Source organism: Apostichopus japonicus, chromosome 3, assembly GCF_037975245.1.
Source record: "Apostichopus japonicus isolate 1M-3 chromosome 3, ASM3797524v1, whole genome shotgun sequence".
NCBI lineage: Eukaryota > Metazoa > Echinodermata > Holothuroidea > Aspidochirotida > Stichopodidae > Apostichopus > Apostichopus japonicus.
Genome location: NC_092563.1, coordinates 21,070,172 through 21,094,215, shown reverse-complemented (window position 1 = coordinate 21,094,215; position 24,044 = coordinate 21,070,172). Strand labels below are relative to the sequence as shown.

Below are 24,044 nucleotides of genomic sequence, written 5' to 3'. Positions count from 1 at the left end.
TTGTTGCTTTCAACTATATTCGGAAGCGGTTCAAGAGCTCGCAAGCGGGTTCAAGGGCTCAGTGTAGTAGAACAGATGCCATCATATCCAGTCGTGTTCAAATATAGACTACAAAGTACTATGGTTTAGACCTGTAAAGTAAAATTTTCTCATACAGGTGAGTCTTCTCACAGTTTGGTGTATACTCTCAGATGTGGTTTACAGTTACGTACAGTGTATCGTCCTATATGTAGCTGGAGTGACAAACCTTTATCATGTATTGTACTCGATGTGCCTGATGTAATAACGACGTATACAGACATTAGACATACATATATGCATGCATGCGTTATGTAATTCTATAGTAATTTACTGCACTCATTTTGTCAATGACTTACTAACGGGTCAAACTTGCCCTTTGTCCTTCATTCAGTCTTATGTACTTTGTTATATAGTCGAGCCTGTTCTTCATGAGTTTGCGCACGATGCGATTCAGTAACGTATAGACGTTATCTTGTTGTGTAAACATGAGTTTGTTTAGTAGTTTTTTTTTCTTCTAATCTTAAATCGGAAACGAAGCTTGTGCCTCGTCATACTTTTCGAAGTTTTATTACTTTTATACTTCTACTCCTGTAACATACATTGCTTCCCTCTCATTCTCAAAAGGACAGAAAAATTTAGGATACCGTGTACATTTTATATATAGTGCTTGCTTACAGTGTAGTATATATTGCCATTCGTCTAAAGGTCTGGATGTAATATAGGTCTATACGAGTAGGGTATATAAGTTAGTGATGTATTACGGTATAATAGAGATGATACCAGAGAAGTAAACATTTTCAGCTCACTGCTTAGACTCATCTAGCGCAGTTTCGTGTACAGGATTTCAATGGAATTGGGTGCGGGTGGGGGAAGGGGCTGCGGTGAAACTAATTTTACCCAGATTGATTTGGGTATGGGACCTAAGGGTGTGAACCTTTCAGGAATGGGCTGATGCTGTTCCAGGAGTTTGTAAAGGAGAGGTGTGGCCTATGGCCTATATATATATATATATGTATATATATGTATATATATATGTACATATATATGTATATATGTATATATATATATATATATATATATGTATATATATATATGTGTATATATATATATATATATATGTATATATATATATATATATATATATATATATATAACCCAACTGAACGTGTTCCCCGCCTGACGATGGAGGTGGTGGCATGGCCCCTCCGCCCCCCTTCCACCCCCCCCTCCACGCCCCTGTGCGCATATCACTAATCTGTCGGTGTGTCTGTTATTAGTATAGTAGAAACGTTATTAACGTTATTAGTATATGTATCGCTATGTATAGGATTTCACCCTACACTGTTAACGTCTGGGAGATGTAGCCTATATCACATATTAATTATATCTTCGCATTGACTCTCATATTCTCAAAGTCTGCAGTATGTATGGTGATAATAAAATTATGACAAAATTCTTGGAATTTATGTTCGTTTCCGCAAGGGATTTCATCTAAAAATATGGCTAGTGATAACCCTTTCATATTAGATAAAGATAATTTCTTGTGACTCCATCGTTAAATGGGATAATGAAGTAAACGTTTAACCACAACGAAAATATGTGGCATATTAAACTCTTCAAATACCTCAATAAATCTCCTGACATTGTGACATCATTTGAATGACAGTTGATTGTTAATTGTACGGTATGGATCCCCCACCCCCTTCGTTTGCCAAAACCTGATAACCTTTGATCTCTGGTCATGTTCGTTACATTTTTACCCGGCTGTCAGCTGCATAGACCACCCATTCGCTTCCTCCAACCAAATACTTTTGACGCGCTCAAGGGATTTTAATCCATTGTATAATGATAATAGAATTGTTCGTCTAAATCCCCTAAAGATAATAGATGACATCTCGTCTTCCAACGTACATTTTTCTTTTTCTTTTTTCTTCTACTTATTTGCCTCGGCCTCGGGTCCTTAATTCCTGGTGATCCCGCAAATATATCGTCTCCACCAAAAATATAGATATTGCTTGAAAGAGCTTCTGCCAGTCGTTTTGTCTTCCGGCGGAGGGAAGCAAATGTTTTTATCTCCCCAAGGTGAAATGGACTTACCATGAAGGTCCATAGATATGGAAAATTATTCCCTGATTCAGCATGAGAAATTTGCTTCTAAACCCATGCGGTTAGATGAAGAACTTACCCGTTTATCTGCTGCCAATTTTGGTTACGTCATGAGATTGTCGAAATAAGACCCGGGATTTCGACGTTAGATCTTGTTCAAGCTTTGTGCAATCACATTTATTTCGAAGCACATCTTACTACATTGTTTTTGGACTTTTGGAGTCCTTTAACGATTCTGACGTCATAGACATGTGACATGCGTGTTTCAATGACAGTTAGCTAACCTTTAAGGTTGGCAGAACTTGGCCAGATGTCATCTTGCTATAACATATAGATAAAGGCAATCGTTTTGTGGGTGGCACGTCGTGTAGTGCCTTTTGAAATCTGAGCATGTGTGACCAGATTTGACTTCCCGGCATAGGCTATTTGTTGCCATACTCCATAATGACCTTTACGCTTAAACATGTCCAATACAGATAGTGTAGGGGATCCTTGCCTGCGTAACCTGGCTTTGTGTTAAATTCACTCTGAGATGAGAGACGGAAACTATATATAGAGAGTAACGCCACGGATTGCGAGCTAAGAATGGTCATGCAGTATTTTAATATTTCCTTCGTTCTTTCTTTCTTTACTTTTGATGACAGAATGCGAGTGACGACGACTGTTGTGGTTATATGTTTTGTATCTGTTCTCGCCATGGCTATCGGAGCGCCCCGCCCCTGCACCCCAAACTGTAAGAACAACAATCAAGGCAAATCTGGCGAACGTAAGAAGAATCGAGCCAAAGGAAGGACGCCAGCGGAGATCCCACCCTTACCCGGGACGACGGGGAGAGAGGAAGACGCATTGACGGAAAGGTAAGAAATCAACCAACTATTTGAAAGATATGAATATTCGTTGTCTTACAGAATTGTATGTTTAAAACTGCAAATCCTGATATGCCCGGCATGTTAACGATCGGTATAAATATCTGCACTCATTTCGGCTTTGTATTAAACCGTTACAGCTGTACCTTACACATGGCTAGTTCATCTTGCATATGTAACAATCGAGGCCAAACACAGTCATGCATTGTCCATATGTACCGTAAGGTTAGACTAACCTACCCTTTCTTTGCGATTGGCAGAAATCTCTCATAGCCTTCATTGGAACAATTCAAAAATGATTGGAGTGAATCGGAGTACGATGGGGCAAGGAGCAGAGAAGAATTATACGTACATTCCACAAACGAATAAATAAAAAATAAACATTCTTAAAGTTGCATTGTTTTAGTTCCCTTTCTACCTGACGTTCACGTCAACGAATCACAGCCGTGAATATTGTCATCAAGAATGGACTACGTACGTGTCGTTCACCTTATAGTCATTTACTATACTAATGTTAAAACAACAGCAGGGGGATTTGTATCACTCACTAAAACTGATTGAAAAGCTTTTCTGATTATAACCAATGAAGTTTTCATGAATAGAACAACGGTTAAATTCTGTAGAACTTATGTAGTCTACCTCTCTTGTATAACAAGCGCAGGTGGACCTGCGGTTGCTCCCCAAATTTGATGGCGCTATGCAATTATGTACGCTGCAGGTATATGCTTGCCGCATAAAACGCAATCTTCTCCAACGTAAAAGTTGCAACCCCTCCCCCCCCCCCCCCCACTATCACATGCCTTGAGAATAAAAAGAACAGTATGTATATAACATAATACTTTATGTGAGTGTGGCGTGTGTTCTTCGAATAATCCATGTACAAATAAAGACAGCATTAAATACTATAACTAAATCGAAATACTACAAATTTCATTCAAAAAGTTTCGCAGACAACTGACAGTACGCAATGGATTTGCAAGTAAAAAAAATTTGCTCCATGTTTCGATACTGCGCTGATAGAGAAATGCATAGCAACGTAATTTTAGCTCGATTGTAGTCAAATGTTGTTTCAAATAGCTCGATTATGTTCGGAGTTAACAAGTTTCAGAATTAGCAGTCCTTTCTTTTCTTTTTCTTTCTTTCTTTTCTACTTCATTGTTTTGCATGACATTATTACGAAATATATTTGCACAAAGATAAAATCTAGGCAATTAATTACTTGGCAATTAACTTCAATCAAAAGGTTCACTTTGGTTTTAAAACGAAATAACGGAATTTGCGACCGATCCATTCATTTTATCCATGCTTTTACCCGCAGTATTTATTACACATCTTAAGTACAGTATATGGTATTTATAAATCATGCCGTGGATATATAACTATATACAGATCTGTTAATACGGGAATGCTATCAAGCATGACGTCTGGCGGCGTCTGGGAAAAAAAATAGAAATTGGTGAATAAGGAATAAATAGTTTATAGAATTGTATGTAAACATATGATTCCTAAAAAAGTTGAAGAAATAACAAGATTGACGAAAACCAACGTCACCGTTTCACAGACTGAGCGGTTCCTCGATTACCGCGGTTAAGCTGTTTCCTGTGTGGTTTTGATTATTATGAGGGGGAGTGATTCGGTCCTCAAGCCAAACCGCTATTAATATATGTGATTTTTCAGATATCTTAATCATCCGCACATCAGCAAACAGAGTTTGCTTTGGGTTCATTTCGAGGACCGGAGACTGTCCGTTATTTTTGGCATAGTTTATAAACCGCTCCAGTCGAGACTCTGTCCTATCACTTCGAAATTACAATGTTTGACAATGACTTACTCCTTTGTGCTGCTTATCCCCCCCCCCCATTACAATTATGTGGCCTAAGAATATGAAGTTAGCGGCCGAAATAATGTCGAAATAAAGATATGTTATAGAATTTTATAAAGAAAAGTTCTTATTTCGTTGTATAAATGTTTGAACAGTATTATGGTATAAGGGTATATACCATGGAATATTTAAACATTTGAAATTTGTACAGAACAATTTGAGGTTAGAAATTTTATTTAGCGTATTAGATGTTATAACTTCTAAGTCTTGTGTAATGCAAGTGAATATAGAAAATATAACTCTAACATACTGTAGTGTATTTTTGGTTTTCTGTGAAGCATTTCAACAATTTTAAATTATGGAAGTTTTGTGTACGACACCAAATCATCTTTATGGGGAGGGGGTCGCATGGGGTGCGACTTGTCTGGAATTTGAATTGCTAATTGTTTTTCTATCAATTAAATAATGCTCCGTTGTTATAAATGGATATCCTTGATTAAATCGGCTTTTCTGACCAAATGTCTGCTAATTGTTCTTAACCACGCAGCGTCAACCATGATACAAAAGTGAAAAGGAAAAACATAATTTATCAAAAAATATTGTCATAAATATGAACAATAATTAAATTGAGAAGAATAGCTGAACACTTGAAGACATACCGGTATACTTAATATTTGAAGGCATACTTTGTTATTTTGTGTAATTTCTTATGATGAAAAGCTTCCAGTTCCAGGTATATATTTAGAATATAGCGCATATAGATATATATATATATATATATATATATATATATATATATATATACAGTATATATATATATACAGTATATATATATATACAGTATATATATATATATATACACAGTATATATATATATATATACAGTATATATATATATATATATTATTAATCATTATTGTTTGTGAGACACAATGGGAAAATTGGATGTTTGTTCACTTTTTCCATGCATGCCCCGTGGTTCTGAGTAGTGTACCGTACGTGTTATGAAAGGTGATTCATATTCCTGGCCCACCACTAATCTCCATCCTTGCGTAAAAGTAAGAGATAAAGTATACTGGAAAATAGACCTCTTTGAGAATAACTGCGTATATAAAATGCAAATAAGTCAGGGGTACAATCAGGGGGTTGTTACAGAAATTGGGAAAATGTCGTTCACATCAGGGAAATGCTGGTGCAAGCAGGTGAAGTTGGGAGGGGTGAGGATAGTGTGGTGAGTTATATGGTAACTAAAACGAAGCAGAGGTAGGAGTATGTCAATGCACGTGTTTATTTTTGAACTGTTTACGATTGCAATATATGCAGACCGGGGGAAGGAAACATGCAATGCGTGCTCAGATGAGGAGGTGAGAGGGGACGGGGGATGGTAGAGGGGCTAAATGGGGCTATGATATGGCCAGAGGAGGATGAAGGTAACCCGAAGGGTGCATATAGTCACGCGTGCTTCATAGTTGCTCCAGTTAACTGATGACAGTCTTTTCAATTCAGGGCCAACACAACAGGAGGAGGGGAGGAGCGTGCATGGGTACGGAACCAGTTTAATGTTCTCAGCAATGATTTTCACCCGCGTGTGTCGCTGCCACAGACGGTTATTACAGCACCACTGAATATTGTTCTCACTTCTCCCCCCCCCCCCAACCCAACCCTCTCCCATCCCCCATTTGAAACATGTGTCTGGCTTAATTGCTTTTAACTGCAAGAGTTTGCAACGGTTTCTTTGCAATACATCTAACATTAGTACTGAGACATGCACTGTGATACAGTTCACCTTACCACTACTGCGTGGTGTTATGGTTTTCCACGTTTATTTTTTAACGGTTAACCGCGCTCTCAATTTAATTACTCGTACCTTTTTACTATCACAGCCGTTCTTTGGACCCGTCAAAGTTCTTGAGAATATCAACAACAAAAAAAGAGCGGCTCAACCTTCTTTTTACGACGGTGTTTCTCACAAACTGGAAGTTTTTATTTGCGCAGGATCAATATATGCATAGTGTGAGTGGATAGAAAGGTCAAGGGTCAAGTGCAAGGTCCACGCATCCAGGGTCGTCATTTTCTTAGCCAAATTGAGTTGGTTGTATTAAAACTACTCGATAAGGGTGTATATACCATAATGTAAAGCATGACAAAGGGGCATCTGCTGTGTGCTTGCCGAACACCAGTTTGTTTGAGAACAGGAACCCCCATAGACCATCCAGCAGCTGAGCTCACAAATACAAAAAGTCAAAGAATACAAACATCCAAAAAAGAATCGGAGGGGAAAAAAGGAAATGTAAAATAATAAGAAGAAATATCATGTTGTCAATATGTTTTATGGCTGGTTTGAAGATCTATGGCTTTTTTTAATATTAATTTCCTCGTGCTCTTTTTCATTTTTTAACGTGTGTATGATTTGTTCGGGGTGATTTATAAAGCATATTCCTTAGGTCTATACACTATTTTCTTTCATTGTTGTAACCCTGTAAGAATCTCGGTAGATCCGTTCTGAATACTATGGTAAACATACGATATGGCTGATAAAAACACAATAAAAAAATGTGTACATAGGCCTTTGAACTGCAGCACATAAAATCGTGAGCGCGCAACGCGATGAAAGCAGCTGTGTTTGTGATGTGTCGCCAGTTCCCGAGTTGAACTCGCGTGTGTTCTCGGTATTTTATAAGTAACCATAAGACCTGAGAAACTACTAGAAATTTAATAATAAAAAAAAAAGGGGGGGGGGGAAACAAAAAAACTGGCCATTGTCTAACACAAGTCTATTCTACTGTCGGAGTTGTTCACAAGTGGCAGCATATGAACAAGAGGCTAAGTGAGTTCCTAATAATATTACTAGGCTTGTGATATCAGTCGTTTTTTTTTATAATCTACCGCAACCTCAAATAAGGTTTTTATTGATTATACCGTGACAGCCTCCTATACGTCAGTCTCAAACAGACAAACGTCACCCCACACCGATTCTATACAATATGGTTTCCCAGGTACTTTGACACTTTTACATAAATTATATGTAACGAGCAAGTGCGAAATTTCCCTAATATTTGAGAAGAAATTTTACCGGTCAAGCTCATAAAATTGCAATTAGTCTATCGCAGAATTTACCGAAATATTCCGAAACTTGTTGGCAGGGAGATTTTTCATATTTGCAGTTTACACCCATGCATTTGGCACAATTTCTTACCTACTTTATTTTTGTGTCACGTTTTAGTTAAAGTTCTGTGTAATGACAGTGTGGACAGTATGAGAATAATATTCTCATACTGTCCAGAATATCCTGTCTCTATCAGATAAAGGTTAGGAACTATTCGTACTCACAGTACGAATGCTTTGAAGCATTGTATGAGAGTACAGTATAGAGTGGTATTAACAACGGAAAATAGTCCCAACTGGTTTGCAGTTACAAAATGTAACATACTGAATATCCATTAGCTGTAATAACTGTGTTTATGTGGAAGTTTATAGATTTATGATTTGTTGTCAAAATGTCTTTTTTTTGTTTCAATCGGCAAAAGCCTGTGTGTAGCAATTTCATTATTGCATGCACATAGCATTATGCAACGCCATACCGGATAAGTAATTCCCTGAAGTATAGACTAACAGCGAATATTCATTTTGATACTTTTGTGACTGCCTTAGTTACCGATCATGTAAGAAACGAAAGAGGCGAAAATGTGATTCCCCCCCCCCATCAATTTTCAACTGAATCACTATGAGATGCATAGTAATTCGCGGTACCAAGAATTTAATTTATCATTTTCTCATTCCCGATCCAGGATCCAGGAGCCTGGGGGGGGGTGGCCGGGGGTGGCCCTGGTGTCGTTGTGGTCGATTCTTGTTACATACTTTTTGAGTCGTTTCGTGGCAGCACATATGAAATATATTGCCCATCTCAAATGAAATTGATTACGGTAGTGAATAATCATAGCCTGTGTCACGGGCTTACAAAATGCATTTGTTCCGAATCTTATATGCAAATGAGAGAAGGCCTATGTAGCCCTAAATGTATTTGGAAATTGTCGCACTGACCTATACTGTTAAATGTTGAGACTGCTATTGAACACATTTGGTTTTTGGTATTGACTACAATGCACCTAGTTGAGGGGGTCTAATATAATGCAACAAAAAGGGTTAAACAATAGTCGTTTTGGGGGGCTTTCAAGTTTATATGTGGAAATATACAGTACGATGATATGGGATTGATCTCTATAGGTTATAGCATACTAAGTCAGACGTTTTACTCCAATTCATTTCGTTTTTACTTGTTTGGACTGGTACACGCAAAGTGACTACAATAGCGTCGTACTAGTAAGCCTTTTAAAATACAAAAGCAGCTTTTATGTATATAGAGAGGCATTACAAGGGTCTGCGGACTTGTTCTGGGGTCCTGGATTTACAATTGCTATAGTGCAAGTTTACCCTTGTAAACAAATACAGAGTGTTGTATGTTTTAGGCAAATGCTAATTTGGAAAGATAACAAAGTTTATACCGATTGTAAAGTAAATGGTCTGATTTGAGATATATATCCGTATGGTTGGCATTGATGGATTGTTGTACAAACAGAATGATACATAATATGACTTACTCAGAGGGCCCTGATAAAAAACGTGAGTAAACGAAGTGAGTAGAGTTTCCGCTTCTGAAGAGTGTATCTGTATCGTTGTGCTCCGTGCCTGTCAGAGAAATTACGCGTATTGAAAATGCAATAGGCGGCAGTCAGCTGCTTAGCTACGTAACCAATTTTGTTTTTCTATGTATTTATGTGTGTGTTTGTATGAACGTATGTGTATGCATGTGCGTGTGTTTATGTACGTACGTACGTACGTACGTACGTACGTACGTACGTACGTACGTACGTACGTACGTACGTACGTACGTACGTACGTACGTACGTACGTACGTACGTACGTACGTACGTACGTACGTACGTACGTACGTACGTACGTACGTACGTATGCGTGCACGTACGTATGTGTGTATGTATGTGTATATTTATGAATGATATTTTGGGGCCCTCAGACTGAATATGTGTATCTCTCTCTCTCTCTAGTCGACAGAAGTCGGAATCATGTTGAGATTTGCCCATTTATTTCTGTCCCTCATCAAGTTAGGAAGATCAGTTTGAAGCACCCCGATGTCCCTAGCAACTACATCTATATAGCTGAGCTTATGTTTTCCCCTATTTCTCCTTCCATGTTTTGGTGTCCACATGATAAGTTGAGAGACTGGTTCCTTGGTGTTCCTGTATGAGTGCCCTGCTAGTTTGAGACGGCGTTGTTGTATCTTACAGGATAGTTTTGGTTCATTGTATCAGTGTGTATTTGTTTGTATGAATCTTTATATGTATGACCTAATTCCTTTTTAGATGTAACAAAGCTGCAGTTCTCAATGCCATCTCTAAATAAATTCGTCTTTCATATAAAATTGCATTGAGATTAGACAGAAAGCAAAAAAAAAAAGAGTCTGGCTCATGAGTTGGTATGAAACGTTTGACTGGCAGGTTGCCACCTTTGCGCCTTTTCTCTCATAATCGAGGAAGGGCTGAATGGGTATAGGCGTGTGATGAACTGTAATGTCTGCTGCGACAGCAGATCTTGTGTTTAAGGGCATTGAAGACTCGCCCCAAACAGCGTGCCGCCATCTTTAAAAGTTAACTTTCCTTTACTTGCAAATGAAGTTTTTTTCTCTTGTCGCTACAAAATGCAGACAGTAATAAAACGTTAGCTGGACCTGAGATGTCCATCGCTGTATCGTTTTTACATTGTGATGTGGGTATTGACTGCAGCTGTATAGTACTGACGGTACACTACTGTCTAATTACCGACGGTAGCACGCTGTGTGTGTATTTTCTGGGATCGATGGTGGTGTCTAACACTTCTGTTACACCTCGTTCGAAACTGGGTCAGATTACCGGCATTAGATGTTTCTTTTTGCGCGATTCTTCACACCCTTTAATCCATTGCTTTTCGTTTTTTTTTCTCCCTCTCTCAGTGACGAGCTGCTGGCGCCCTTTGTAGCACTAGACGCTAACGGAGATGGCTATATCACGCGGAAAGAATACAGAAATGGCAGCGAGAATGGCAGTCTGAATAAGGTCTTCGAACGTATAGATACAAACGAAGACAGACGGATATCAAAAGAAGAATTCCGGTTTCATCGTACGATGGTCGCTAATGCAGGTATGTATTAGTTATGTGATAGGGGATTAGTCTAACCACTTCTGATTACCAACAAACACGTGGGGATTATGCACTCGCGAGCAGGGCATCTCGATTCACTTTCTATATAGGCAAAGAGAAAAACATTGGTAATAAGTCTTACTACATCTATTGAGTATTAGGCTGTATGTAATGATATATAGAAAATGCTATATACACTATATAAAAACGGTGGGTAAACCTGTTTTCACCAGTATACACTATATGCACACGGCAGGTAGACCTGTTTTCACCAGCACTGGTGATACGTTTCGTAAGCATCCTACCAAGTATAGCAATAGTTTTACTCAAATCATTGAAACACTACCAAACTTTAAACCAATTCAAAACGTCATCTTAAACAGGAAAGACATGGTTACGATAATATATGTGTACAAGACTGGTTGTTTATGCAGACCGACCCAGTTATGGGTAAACTATATTCTTCGCTAATGGTTTCTATAGAGATAAGTCTTTATATACCTTTCAGTTTTTTTGACAACAGAGTCCAAGCCGCCAGTCCGTATTTATAGAGCTCTGATATATTATATATATATTGTTAGGGATCTTCGATCTGTAAATGCAAATACACACTTAGTAAAGTTTTACCAGGCCATCAGAAAGTTAGTATACGAGCCGAAACAAAGTTCGGTTGACTTGATTTTTTTTTTCTGTAAACAATAAGATAAGACCAGGAGAGATATGAAGGGTAACGGCGACTACAATGTAAATTGATCGCGAGCGGAAACAGCAAATTGAAGGCCTCTGTACGTGCGACATGCACGTACGTGTGGCTGTAACATGTGGGTTACATATCGTAGAGGAGAGTATGTATAGGCTATACAACACGCGTGGCTTAGGGCTCGTGCCGATTGGATGTAGCCTACTGTATAAACGTATACAAGAGCAGTCATTTAACACACGCTTATATAGGCAGGCTATTAGCTATTTACCAGAGTCAAAACATTGCATGGCGCCGTTCCTCCGTGAACCGGGACCCGTACACCTGATTATTGCTTCTGAGGATGGCAGGAGTGAAGAAATTATGTCAAATTTTAATTTTAAAGAAATGAGACGACAAAAAAAAATCGAATGAGTCACTGGCGCGCGCATCAGGTAAAGGAAAGGAGTAAAACTGTTCAACTTGTGTTGATGATACTATATGTCGAAACATGAGGATAATGGGAATAAAAAAAAGTGCTGCCGAATAATGGCCGATTTATCCGATTTCAAGATCCGCTATAGTAAAATTGGTAATTATAGTATAGTTACATTCTGTGTTGAAGATAACAACATTTATCCAGAGGTAGTTTTATGCACATGATAGAGTAAGCTATATAGATTTCATCGGCTTTGGAAATGTTGCCTTACTGAACTTGGGATGCATCATAACAATAGCGGCCTCTATTTTGGGTAAAGCTATACACATGTGTTGTGTTTCTGATCATACAAAGGTCTGTACTGTAATTAAAATTAAGATCCAAAGGCTCCTGTACTTTACATGGATATAACGTCGGCACGTTAGAAATCCCCCAAATACAGTTTAATTTTCACTTTTCTGTGGATATACTAAAAGCTGTAACGACTTCATTTTGTCGCAAGATAAATGCTATACTATACACTACATGTAACTGAACAAGTCCTACCAACAATAGGAATTAGCGATACTTTTAACCGAAGCCACGTAACTGAGCAAGTCCAACAATCCATAGGGATTAGCGATACCTTTAACCGAAGCCAAGGACTGCAGATGCTATAATTTTACACATAAGGGAGGGGGGTGGGAATCACACATATACCACCTCGTTAGTTTCATACGCTACATGAATATTCAAGAGTAGCAAACAAAGACATGGCCCTCCGTCTTCAAAATTTTGACCCGAGACAAACTTGAACTTCGTGCTTGGAGCCGGTCCAAGTATTTTCTGTCTGCGTGACATTAAACTCTGACTGGTGATTGGTTAATACCTCGGCGTTTAATTAACTGTTATTTCCCACGCTCCCTCCCAAAAAAAATGGTAAGAAAAAAATGTCAAACTAGCTGATACTGCTTTGTAAACAAGTTAAAAACAAAAAAGACTGATACGAGTTAGTTCATCTTGATTTACCGATAAAGGTTTCTGTTAGTATTTTGGTTCTGACTTGAGGATTCTACAAAGTAACGCTATATGGATGTTGTTGCTATCAACAAAATCAAAATAATTGAACAGGCAAAGGATGTTATTTTATGTTCTTACCTGACAATGGATACAGATTAGACTCTTGGCCTTATAATCTCACTAATAGCAGATTAAAATCCATATCCCGGTAATTCATTTGTATAACTTAATAACTCGCTTTTGGTAAATTCTCTACCCTCGAACGTTAGTCTTCCATCAGTTGCTATAGGTGGCAGTATTCTCATTGTTGGTGGTGGCAGTATCTTTGAATGGTTGGTGGCGCCATTTTGCTTCTGCTTGGTCGCTTTCTTATAGACGATATAATTGGTCCCAGTTGTCTGATGATCGCTCAACGCGTGAAACTCAAGTAACAACTACAAGTGTTCCAATAGTCTCAACTAATTCTCACCTATATATATATATATATATATGTTTGCTATAAATAGATATATATATATATATATATTATAATGAGTTTTACTTGAACGCTTGACGTGATATAAATGAGCCTAGTTCTCTTTGGTGGTTTCGTGATCTAGCCAGTCATTTTAAAACAGCTATTTTTTTTTTGCACGCATAAAAGCTTTCTACTAATTCACTCCTTCACATATTGTTTCAATATAAGGTTAGTTCAATGAATTATGTCAGAGTTTCATTGAAAAAAATGAAAAATAAATATGATGTCTTGTACCTGCGTGAAACTCGGGGATTAGAAAAGGTTTGAGCACAGAACCAAGAACAACCCCCCCCCCCATCCCAGCACCCAAGCCAGTACATTCCCGCCAAAAGTTAATAATGATATGAATCTACCCCTTCCAACTCATGCTTACACACTCTCCCGACCCCCTCCGTCCCGACCCCTCCGTTCCGACCCCTCCGTTCCGACCCCTCCTTCCCCACCCACTCCTTCCCGATTCCATGACATACACTAGGAATTGCTAACTAAGTTTGTGATGGTTTCAATTTTATGTGTATGTGGAAGTTAAGTTTATAGCAGGTTAGAGATCTGCTATGATTCTACATATACAGACCAGCTGTGCGGTCTAAAATTGTTTTTGCACCGATGTGATATTTACATGTGAGGTTGCTTGTATGACTTTTGATATATTTTATCAACAGCCGTAAGTTGTGACACGTTCGCGATGGGGCGGTGCGCCGAAAAATTCTCAAAGCACTTAAGCACACAAGAGGGGAGGCTGGATGTCGCTGGTTCAACACTGTCATCAAATGGCCTTTTTTGTACGGCATTACAGGTAAAAACAAATGTGATAAGTATTTTGATCTTAAGTTACGGATAATTAGAAATGTTGTGTTCTATTTTATTTCTTGCTTCTTTTACAAATCTGTGTTTCGTCATTTGAGAAGTACACTCTAATAAATTGTTCGTTGGCATATTTACATAGTTAATGAGGTAAAACGACATATACAAATATGGAGGTAGGCAATTTTGATCAGTCGGTGACACATAGCAGCACACGTTCCATGGGTATTCATAATAACACTCGCTGGTATCTTTTTACAGCATGTCGCATAGTTCTATGTACAAAATTATTCGTAACTCCTGACTAATTCATTATTAGAGCATGCATGATGTCGGTTTAGTTTATTTTTTATTTATACGGCGTACAGATTGATTCTACCATGTCAGGTTTTATTTTTATTTTTCCCCACTGCTGACACCATTTGATGACGTTACAACGCTGCAAATATTCTCTTCTTCATCCATTAGATTTACGTTAACTGCATCGGACACGAGGAAAATGTTTGCGGAGAGCTACAAACGTACGCGCAAAGGATAGAAAGAACCAGCAACGCATATCGTAACGCAGGTATCTGCCCCGATTTGAACAACACAGCATTTAGCGCGCCAAATGCCAACTCGGGCAGGCGGCATCCAACCAACCCCGACCGTGGAGGTAATTAGCTTGCTATGCATTTATGGACCTCGCTCATGTAACCATTCAAAGATTTCACATCATATTTTATAGCGCCTTTAATTTATTTGCTTGCATCCGCGGAATTGCTATTTGGCATGTATACTCCCAATATCTGCAGTGGGATGATTAGCTTTTGTATCCAGCCCAGCCCTGGCCAACGACTTTTCTTTCTTTTTTTATACTTTCACCTTCTCCTTTGTAAAGTGCATGGACCGTCCGACTTCATTTTGGAACTTTTACTTGCGGTTTTGTTCAAAAGTACTCTCATTTGACGCAACGGAAATTGAGCCCGTTGAAAAGTTTAGTGTAATGACGTAATAAGTGGGGTTCTGAGCCTGGTTTATGACCTCTCACTGCGTCCTTTTTTCGTTCATTACACAGAAACAAGGAGACGGTCACGTGGGTCCAGGAATGTCAGGGCCGCCAAGCGTCGACCTACGTTAACTAACGGAGAGTGTTTATGGAACGCTTTCACGTCCTGCCACGAAGACTTGTATCAGTCAATGTCAGAGAGTCCACGCGGCTGCACTCTGACCAAAAACTACAGGACTTGTGTCAAAAAATCCACCAAGCGGTGTCGAGACAAATCTAACGTGAATAAGATCATGAGTGGACTCAAGTACATAAGGAAAGCACACAGAGAGGCGAATATGTGCGGACTCCAAACTTGAAAAGACGGAGGGATAGGACGCAATAGAAACTTTGGAGGACCCCTATTTGGGCTTCCAGGTTGTCGCTCCTGATAAACCGAGGGATGAGTAATGGAAAAGCTGAAACGTTGACGAAAAGTGGTAGTGCGCTACTCAAGCGGTTTACGGCTAGCTATCATCGTGTTATCGTGTAGGCTGATGGAAGATACCTCGTATAGACACGCTGGCCGCAGTGGTGAACGTCAATGTCGGCAAGGCGAATGAGAATGAGAAAGCAGAGCGCATGCGCTGAATGCAGTTTGGATGGAAGTCCTATCCCGAAGACGAAAAGGGACTGCTCACGACGACGCTTGTATGTTAGTTGACCGCACCCTTTGGAAAGCCAAAAGCGTCAAAATAAGAACAAATGTAATATCTATTGTCATAATGGTGATTGCTCTTGAAAGCGTTTTTTTTGCATCACGTGACCGTTGCGACAGGTCAGTTTTTAAGGTTTTAAGTGGAAAAAAGGCGAGTTTCGGCATAAGTTTTGTTTGAACTTGATTTTGATGAAAACAACTAAAAGTACCTCCTCCTTTAACCAAGGTGGACAAAACCTGCTCAGGCAGAACGTAAAAAACGAGAGCGTTTCGTCTTTAACAGCTATCTTTTAAAGTTTAACACTTTCACACGAAGACCTGAAAGTGTATCGTGTTTATTGATATGCTAAGGTTTACCTAGTAAACATCTGTAAACAAACCCTTAGTGTAAGTTTTAGAAAAGCCTGATTCCTTAACTATTGCTATGACGTCACTATCTACATAGATATAAGTTTCTGAACCATTAGACTGGTTGGAAATAGGAATTTAAGAACTAAAAAATGAGACGAAGAAGAAGACGAAAAGAAAAGAGAAAGCACAAATTGTGAACATTCTCCACGTGTCCAACTCAAGTAATGTGGCCGGTATATGGATAACGGAGGGAGTAAGAAAGGCTGACGGAATTAACAGTGAGTTGGGACTGTTGTTTCACTTGGCGAACATGGCTGTTGTGAAAGCCTTTAAAGCTTAGGTTTGGGACTACCATGTAAGTTTCCCTATAGGGTTGTTGCCTAACACTAACATCATACATGTGGGATTAATATTATACCCACCTTCTTTGATATGTTCGAATGTACCACGTCTATCCACATATTCGCTTCGCATACGATTCACTCTAGCTTAACAACACATAACAACAACTAGAAATCATACCACTGAAAAAATACTTTTTCTTTAATATTGAATTTTCATGTAGGCCTAACTTCATGAAGAAGATGCTGTGCTGATTTAGGTATACCATAGTGTATGTGTAGGATGTATCTATCTTATTGATAAACCTTGCTAAAATTCATGTAAATAGCTACTTAGATTTCATTCATATCAAAACCTTGTTGACCCACTTTTCTTACCAATTTCGATGATCCAATTTGTTTCACCCAATTTTGGAACACGTCCATAAACTGGTATGGATTATTCATTTCAATTTTCTTTCAAACAACCAATCAATCAATCGCTTACAATCTTACATTGCGAAGAGGTACGATTAAACATAGGAGTGGGAACATCAATATTGACAGAAACTAATATGAAATATGAGATAGATAAAACACACACATTTTACAACATACAATGGAAAGAAATATGATTGATTGAGGAGACTACCAAGAACGTTTAAGAAGGAAACTACTGGAACAAGGAAAGGAGCGAGTATGGAATGATATATTAAGAAAACAAAGGAGACACCCACCCACCCCCGCCCGCCCCACCATGTACCAACATCACCACCAACCAGATTACAATGAACTAGAAGAAGAAAGACACGAGACGTTAGGAAACCCTATACAACAAAAAGAGGTTTGGAACAAGTTAGCAATGGTATTATTGATTGTATGGGCGATAAATGTTACAGGAGTGATCGATATCGGGTAGAAAGTTTTGTTACCAAAGTTGAATAGTTTCAATCTTCAAATATCATTGTTTCTTTATTAAAGAGCTAATTGGGAGTCGGTCTCATCAATCACACACTGTCTATTATGATTAATAGTCACAAACTTCGAGCAAACAGAAATCCCTCTGCGTAATCATGTCAACAGTTAAACGTAATATGGAAGGGGTGACAATGTTGCTTATGGAAAACGTTAAACTGATACAACAGCAACTTTGAACAGATGGTGAAAAATCATTACAAGAAATCACGAAGATTCAAACGCTTATCATCAGAGTCTTTAAAACAAGTTTGCCCAAGCTCCAACGTAAGCCCTCCAAGAGTTATTGGTGTTGGTTCTAAATTTTGCAAAACGGTATTAGTTTAATTCCTAATTATGTTCTGACCCTTCATCTTGTTTCGAGATATTAAAAGACTTGATGACGGAACATTGTGCGGTGTGGTTGGGAGAAAGGGGGGTGCAATTTGATCGTGCGTTTCGAACTGTCTAGCACATTAAAGACAATATTAAAGACCTTAACATTAATTTGTTGCATTAATGTCAACATATCGGCTTTATAAAAGCCTCGAGAAAATCGCCGGTGGCTTCAACATACTCAAAGCAAACGTTCGTAGTCCGGCCCGCCTATATACTGACATTAAGCCTAGTATAATTTGCTTGTACGAATATGGCGCAGGTTGTGGAATTGAAAGGTTATCTTTCAGATAAATTAGTCTTTTGGTGTATGAAGGAAAACTTCATAGTGAGAAATGAATAAATCTAAAGATAGAGGTTTACTTTGTGATTTAAAACAATATTTAAAAAAAATATTCGTCTGTGTTGATCAACTTTAATGTGTAGAGCTCTGTTTGGCCATTAAAAAAAGTAAGCCTCCCAATTTGTAAAAATTGAGAGACTTGGAAAATAGAAAAACAATTGTGAGAGTCCCGCACACTTCATAAATTTGAATGAGAAAATTTGAATGAGATAAGATACTTTGAAAGATTAATGCAATGGCACAAAATTTTGTAATAAAGCTTTTCCAATGAAAATTATATTTGTTAAACTAGAATCCCGTTGTTGTAATAAAGAATCAAATAAAAGGAATAAATGAAGGAATACAGTTTTTTATTTCCCATAAGAATGGAATGATATATAAGAAAATCCATGAATAGTATACATTAAAAATTAAAAGTTCGTTAGTTGAGGATCACAATAATAAATTCAACGATATTATGTCAATATTGGACGTATCATAGCCATCTATATTTTTTTCAATTAGTCTTGACATTTTGAAAGCCGTTGAAAACGGGGTAATTTTCTCTCAGGTAAACTGTTTAATGCTTTATACAAATGATATTGCAAACAGACTATTATGATGAATCTACACCACTTTTTCGTAAGTACCAGAGAAAATCAATAAAAACTTGAACGTTAGGTTCGGTTACAGGGTGTTCTCTGTCTCCTTCTTTGATCCTCCCTTCACCCAAAACTGCACACACACACACACATGTGTGTTACATTCACACCGAGACCACATTGTTTTTACCATTGTTCAATGCCATGTACTCTAACATTAACAACACCCCCGAACAAAAGAATTCTTCTAAGGACGTGGAGATTCTTTTGAATTGACGTCCGAGGACTTGTAATTCCTTTATTCAAGTCCTCAATCAGAATACAAAACAAGTACACCCATACTGACACACGCAAACATACGTAGGCACGGATGAAACCATACGGCTGATTATGGCAACTAGGATAGGCTAAGGAGCATGCTTGTGTGTTGACGAAATACCATGGTAGGCCATTAACAAAATTTGGCATCGATTTCCATTCTTTTGTATCCAGTTGTGTTGGTAAACTTCGTGATCTCGTGTACCTTGCATCATGTGAATTAAAAAACAAAGGCATCGTTGTCTGTCAGCTATAACGTCACCAGGAGATCCGTAGGTTATTAATTATGACGTCACAAAGACGGAAACCATTAAGACCCTGTTTAAATGACAATAAGCAACATACAAGATAAAACATATTGTCATTCTTATCAGTTTGATTAGCTTTTGGCTCAATTAAATTTAAAAGTCAAATTCTCTATGTTAATATTTTGAGAGGAAATCCTTAAATTTATTCCCTTTGAAATATTTATCATTTTTCAGAGGATAAAGTAAGACCGCCTTCGTCATAACTAAAAGATCTGCCAAACTTACTACAATGGTTTTACGATAAAAAATATTCATGATTTTCTCCTCTTAGCTTGGTTTAGTTTGTTTGCTATGTTTCTTACTGAATTAACCAGTTGTTTGTATTAAAGTTTCTAATGTCGAGAAAGCCTTGACATATGGAGTATCATAAACTACGTTATCATCATCAACATCATCATAAATATTTAAGGAAGGAAGTACTTCTATTTTTATTTCTTATTTCTATAGTCAAAAAGCAGCTTCTATGTGTCTCTATATTGTCTCAAGTGTAAACGATAAATTTATGGAAGTACATTATACTGGTAGTAGATGTTATAATCCCAGCTGGGTTTTTGGTAATGTGTTGTAACAATAGTAAATACACGATTGAGTCAGTCGGTTAATTTCATGGCGACCCATCTGCCCCGAAATATTGCTATTTGCATATACCTATGCATGCCTACAATATGTATATAATTATAATGTAAGTTTTACAGGGTGACAGATATAACTATCAGTAACGTTGGGGAAGTGGTCACTTGTATTCTTACCGAGTCAAAGAGCGTCTCTTAAATCATTGGAAGGAACATATAGCCACAAGATTGTAGGTCCCTATAAGGATGCATGAATTACACATTACCCGGTTTCTATGTTCTGTTTGGGGTGATAATTTACAGGTTTTCTGGCGAAAGCATCACAGCATGTTTGTTCATACATTTCATACTCATTTGTGTGTGTGTTTTAAGCATCAGATTTAGCGTTCTTGTGAATCAACTGATCGCGTCTCTCTCGCAATGAAAAGGCTGCATGGGATCTGAAACTGTATACTGTTAGTTACAGCGGAACACAGAAGATGTATAACAATAGGTTAAACCTAATTTGTATAAAACAAAACAATGTGCTATTTTGTCATGAAATGAAAGAGTCATCAGCTATAACTGCATATTTCTGGAAGCAATGCGTTATGCGGTATGAAGGAGCATCATAAACAATAATAGGCCAAGTAGGCCTAGAAGAAGCAACGTATTTGTCCACTCTGGGCTGTTACAAAAAAGACATACAATTTCACGTGTGTGGTAAATTTACTTTTGGAAATTTAGCTATTAGTCACCTTTTTATAAAAAATACAATTTAATGGCCATAATGCATATTGTTTTCAAAACTAATGTTATTCTGTGAATGTAATGTTACCAAGTAACGATTAAAGCAATTCAAAGGCAACTTAGCTACTTTTGAAGTAATATGAATCATGTACTATGGAAGTAGAGATAGCCTAACAGACAAGTTGGTATGGGCAATGAAAGCCTATACCGGTTACAGTCAATGATGTTTTTTTTTCCATTTCGAAGTTGTACAGTTTCCTGTTGCAAAAAAAGTTCACTGCACATAGTATCCCTTTTCATTGCTGAAATGTTTCTTTGTTTCTTCTTACTCCTTATTTTGTACCTAAGTTTCTATCCGATAAATATTTTCCTATAGTTCTCTCTGTTCAAAACGATACAATACCTGCCATGTTTTACCACAGTATTTTCACCCTGCCTGCCTCACTTTCTTAACTTTCTATGCATTTGTAAGTATATGGTTTAGCTGCATGTAATATACCCAACAAGAATGGTGCATCAAATGTTTTTCATCTCCCCCGTTCCATTAAGGTTCCTTAAACCGCTATTTTCACATTGTGACGTTTGTTCAGATCTGTATATACTGCCATTTTAAAAGGTATAATAGAAGCAAAGATGTTAGTAAAACTAATCATGCTTATATATATACATCCATTGCTGAGTCATTTGAGATTCATGCGTGTGTGTGAGTGGGGGGGGGAGGGATGGGGTAGGGGTTTAACACATGTTCAGATCTGCGTGTGGCTTAATATATGATATCAAAAACTTAAAATCATGTGAACTTTTGGAAAAGAAATTGAAATGTGACAACCAAATTTCAGTTCTGGAAAACTCATAACAAGGAAAACTTAAGGATGCTGAAAGTCATGTATGCTGCATGACTCCTTAAATTATTTCTAACTACTTCATTCTTTCCTCTTAAGAAATTACCAAAATCTTGTGGTCTATGTTTAGTTCAAGTGATGTCTTACTATTGTCATGGAAAAGTCATGGAATTTTATTTTATTTTTAAGAGGTATGAGAACCTGTTCAATATATTGTATCATTCCCTACTCTCCCCTTGTCTCTTCCTACCCACCAAATCAGCCACACTGACACCCCCTCCCCCTCCCTCCCACTCTCTCTCTCTCTCTTTGGTTCAGGGTCATTTGACTCATTAATTTGTTGCAATCTACCTCCTGATAAAGTTGAATTCATGATCTTGTTAATAAACTTATCATGGAGTGTAGTTTCCTATCGTCACTGTACCGTAATCTGATATTGGTCAATATAAATATATATATATATATATATATATATATATATATATATATATATATATATATATATATATATATATATGCAGCGCTACGAATTATCATAAAAGAAGAATTTTGCTTTTCAATGTTTCCTTTATTGCGAGGGATATCTTGTATCATAAATGTACTTATTTACACAGTAAAAGATTTTTTTTTTTTACAAATTAAGTAGAAATTTCGCAACAAAAAATAATTGTGGTGATGACATGTCAGTTTCGAGAGCTTGCTTGTTTAAGCAAAATAATAATTTATCAGTTTTTTTTTTCTGTCCTTCGACGATTTTAAAGTTTCCATTGCTGAAATGGCAATGAAACAGATGTTTATTTTAGTATTTTATATGCAGATGTTTGTATTCTACGATGAAAGTAAACATTATCACAAACGAGATAAAAAAAAAGAAGAAGAAGAAAAACATAACTACTAAAAAAGATCTTGAATTAGGGAATTAGGAATGTTTTGTATTGTGGTTTCACGACTTAATCATTGTGGTTATGTTATTATATAATTGAAAAGTTGCCAGTTTAAAAATAAATATTCGTTTCAGAAAATTGTGGTTATACCAAAGGAAACATATTTTTTCATGATTCTTGTCATTCATTTCCCTTCATCTTAGTTTTATCTTATCCTGGAAACATGGTTAAAATTCGGTGAATGAACGGGGGGAGGGGAGGGGAGGGGTGGTAAATACACGGTTGAGGGGGGGGGAGGCAGAGGGAGAGGGCGAGCTGGGTATGTTACTCAACCTCCCACTTTTCTAGCTATTGATGCCGTCCACGATTGGTCACTGGATCTTTTGATTTAGCAAATAGAGTGCCAGGCTGTCAAATGATCAAGTTTTTACCAGATTCATATAATTTTAGTATCTTTATGAATATACAAGATTATTAGATAATCCACACGAAACCAACTTTTCAAAAACTGCTTAAAGCTGCCTGTCTGCTTATTGAAATTGTACGAACATTATAGAAATAAAAATAAAATGTATTGCGTAATCGCTTTTATAGCGACATTTCGAATCTATATCTTGAAATTTTCAAGTTTCCCGAGGAATTTGACTTACAGATAAAAGTTAATACGGCCCTTTCTTTTGCATTATTTCAAAATAATTTCTCAATGTCTTTACATCAGTAATTTAGCAAAGATCGAATTGAAACATATTGGATAGCGTGTATGACTTTTTACCATTGACCAGAGAGTCAAGCCACAATTTGGGGGCAGGGGGCGGGCGAGGCGAGGCGGCTACTGCCTATTGGGCAGCCAATTTCCACAGTATACATTACTCCTCGAGTAAGCTAGTATATAGGGAAGCACACATGCATTAGCCGTATTCAATGTTTAACGAGAGTTTTTAAGTTGCGCCATTTTCTTTCCCGATGAGTCACTTAAAATTTAAAGGTTATCAGCATTGCCCTCAAATATGCTAGCAAGTCAAAAAATGGTCACTCGTAATTCAATGTCAACGAGCCTTTTTCTGCCAACTATCTCAGGGATCGTGTAACTGAACTCTCCTCGTTGTCTTGGAATAACATTTAATGTTACTCGTTACATGATATCGATATCGAATAAACATTAAAAGGAGTACTGCAGCCTTTATCTTTGTGAAAGACGTGCAAACACTTTACCTGGAGTCAAATGATCGGAAAGCCAAAAACGTGTTGATGAATACTTTAACAAGAGGGCAATGCAGTTTGATAGTAGGCCTACTTAACATACCCATCATAGCTGT

At 37.6% G+C, this 24,044-nt stretch overlaps 1 protein-coding gene across 4 annotated transcripts in view; it reads left to right on the top strand.

Moving 5' to 3' along the window:
• LOC139965434 (uncharacterized) overlaps positions 1-22,866 on the top strand; it is a 64,764-nt gene extending 41,898 nt beyond the window's left edge. For all 4 annotated transcript variants that reach the window (XM_071967765.1, XM_071967763.1, XM_071967762.1 and 1 more), the window contains exons 2-6: positions 2,772-2,984; positions 10,820-11,007; positions 14,304-14,437; positions 14,914-15,100; positions 15,503-22,866. In XM_071967765.1, the coding sequence (XP_071823866.1) occupies positions 2,773-2,984; positions 10,820-11,007; positions 14,304-14,437; positions 14,914-15,100; positions 15,503-15,792 (1,011 nt within the window). In that variant the 5' untranslated portion in view covers position 2,772 and the 3' untranslated portion in view covers positions 15,793-22,866. The remainder of the gene's footprint in view (positions 1-2,771; positions 2,985-10,819; positions 11,008-14,303; positions 14,438-14,913; positions 15,101-15,502) is intronic.
• Positions 22,867-24,044: the final 1,178 nt, after the last annotated feature.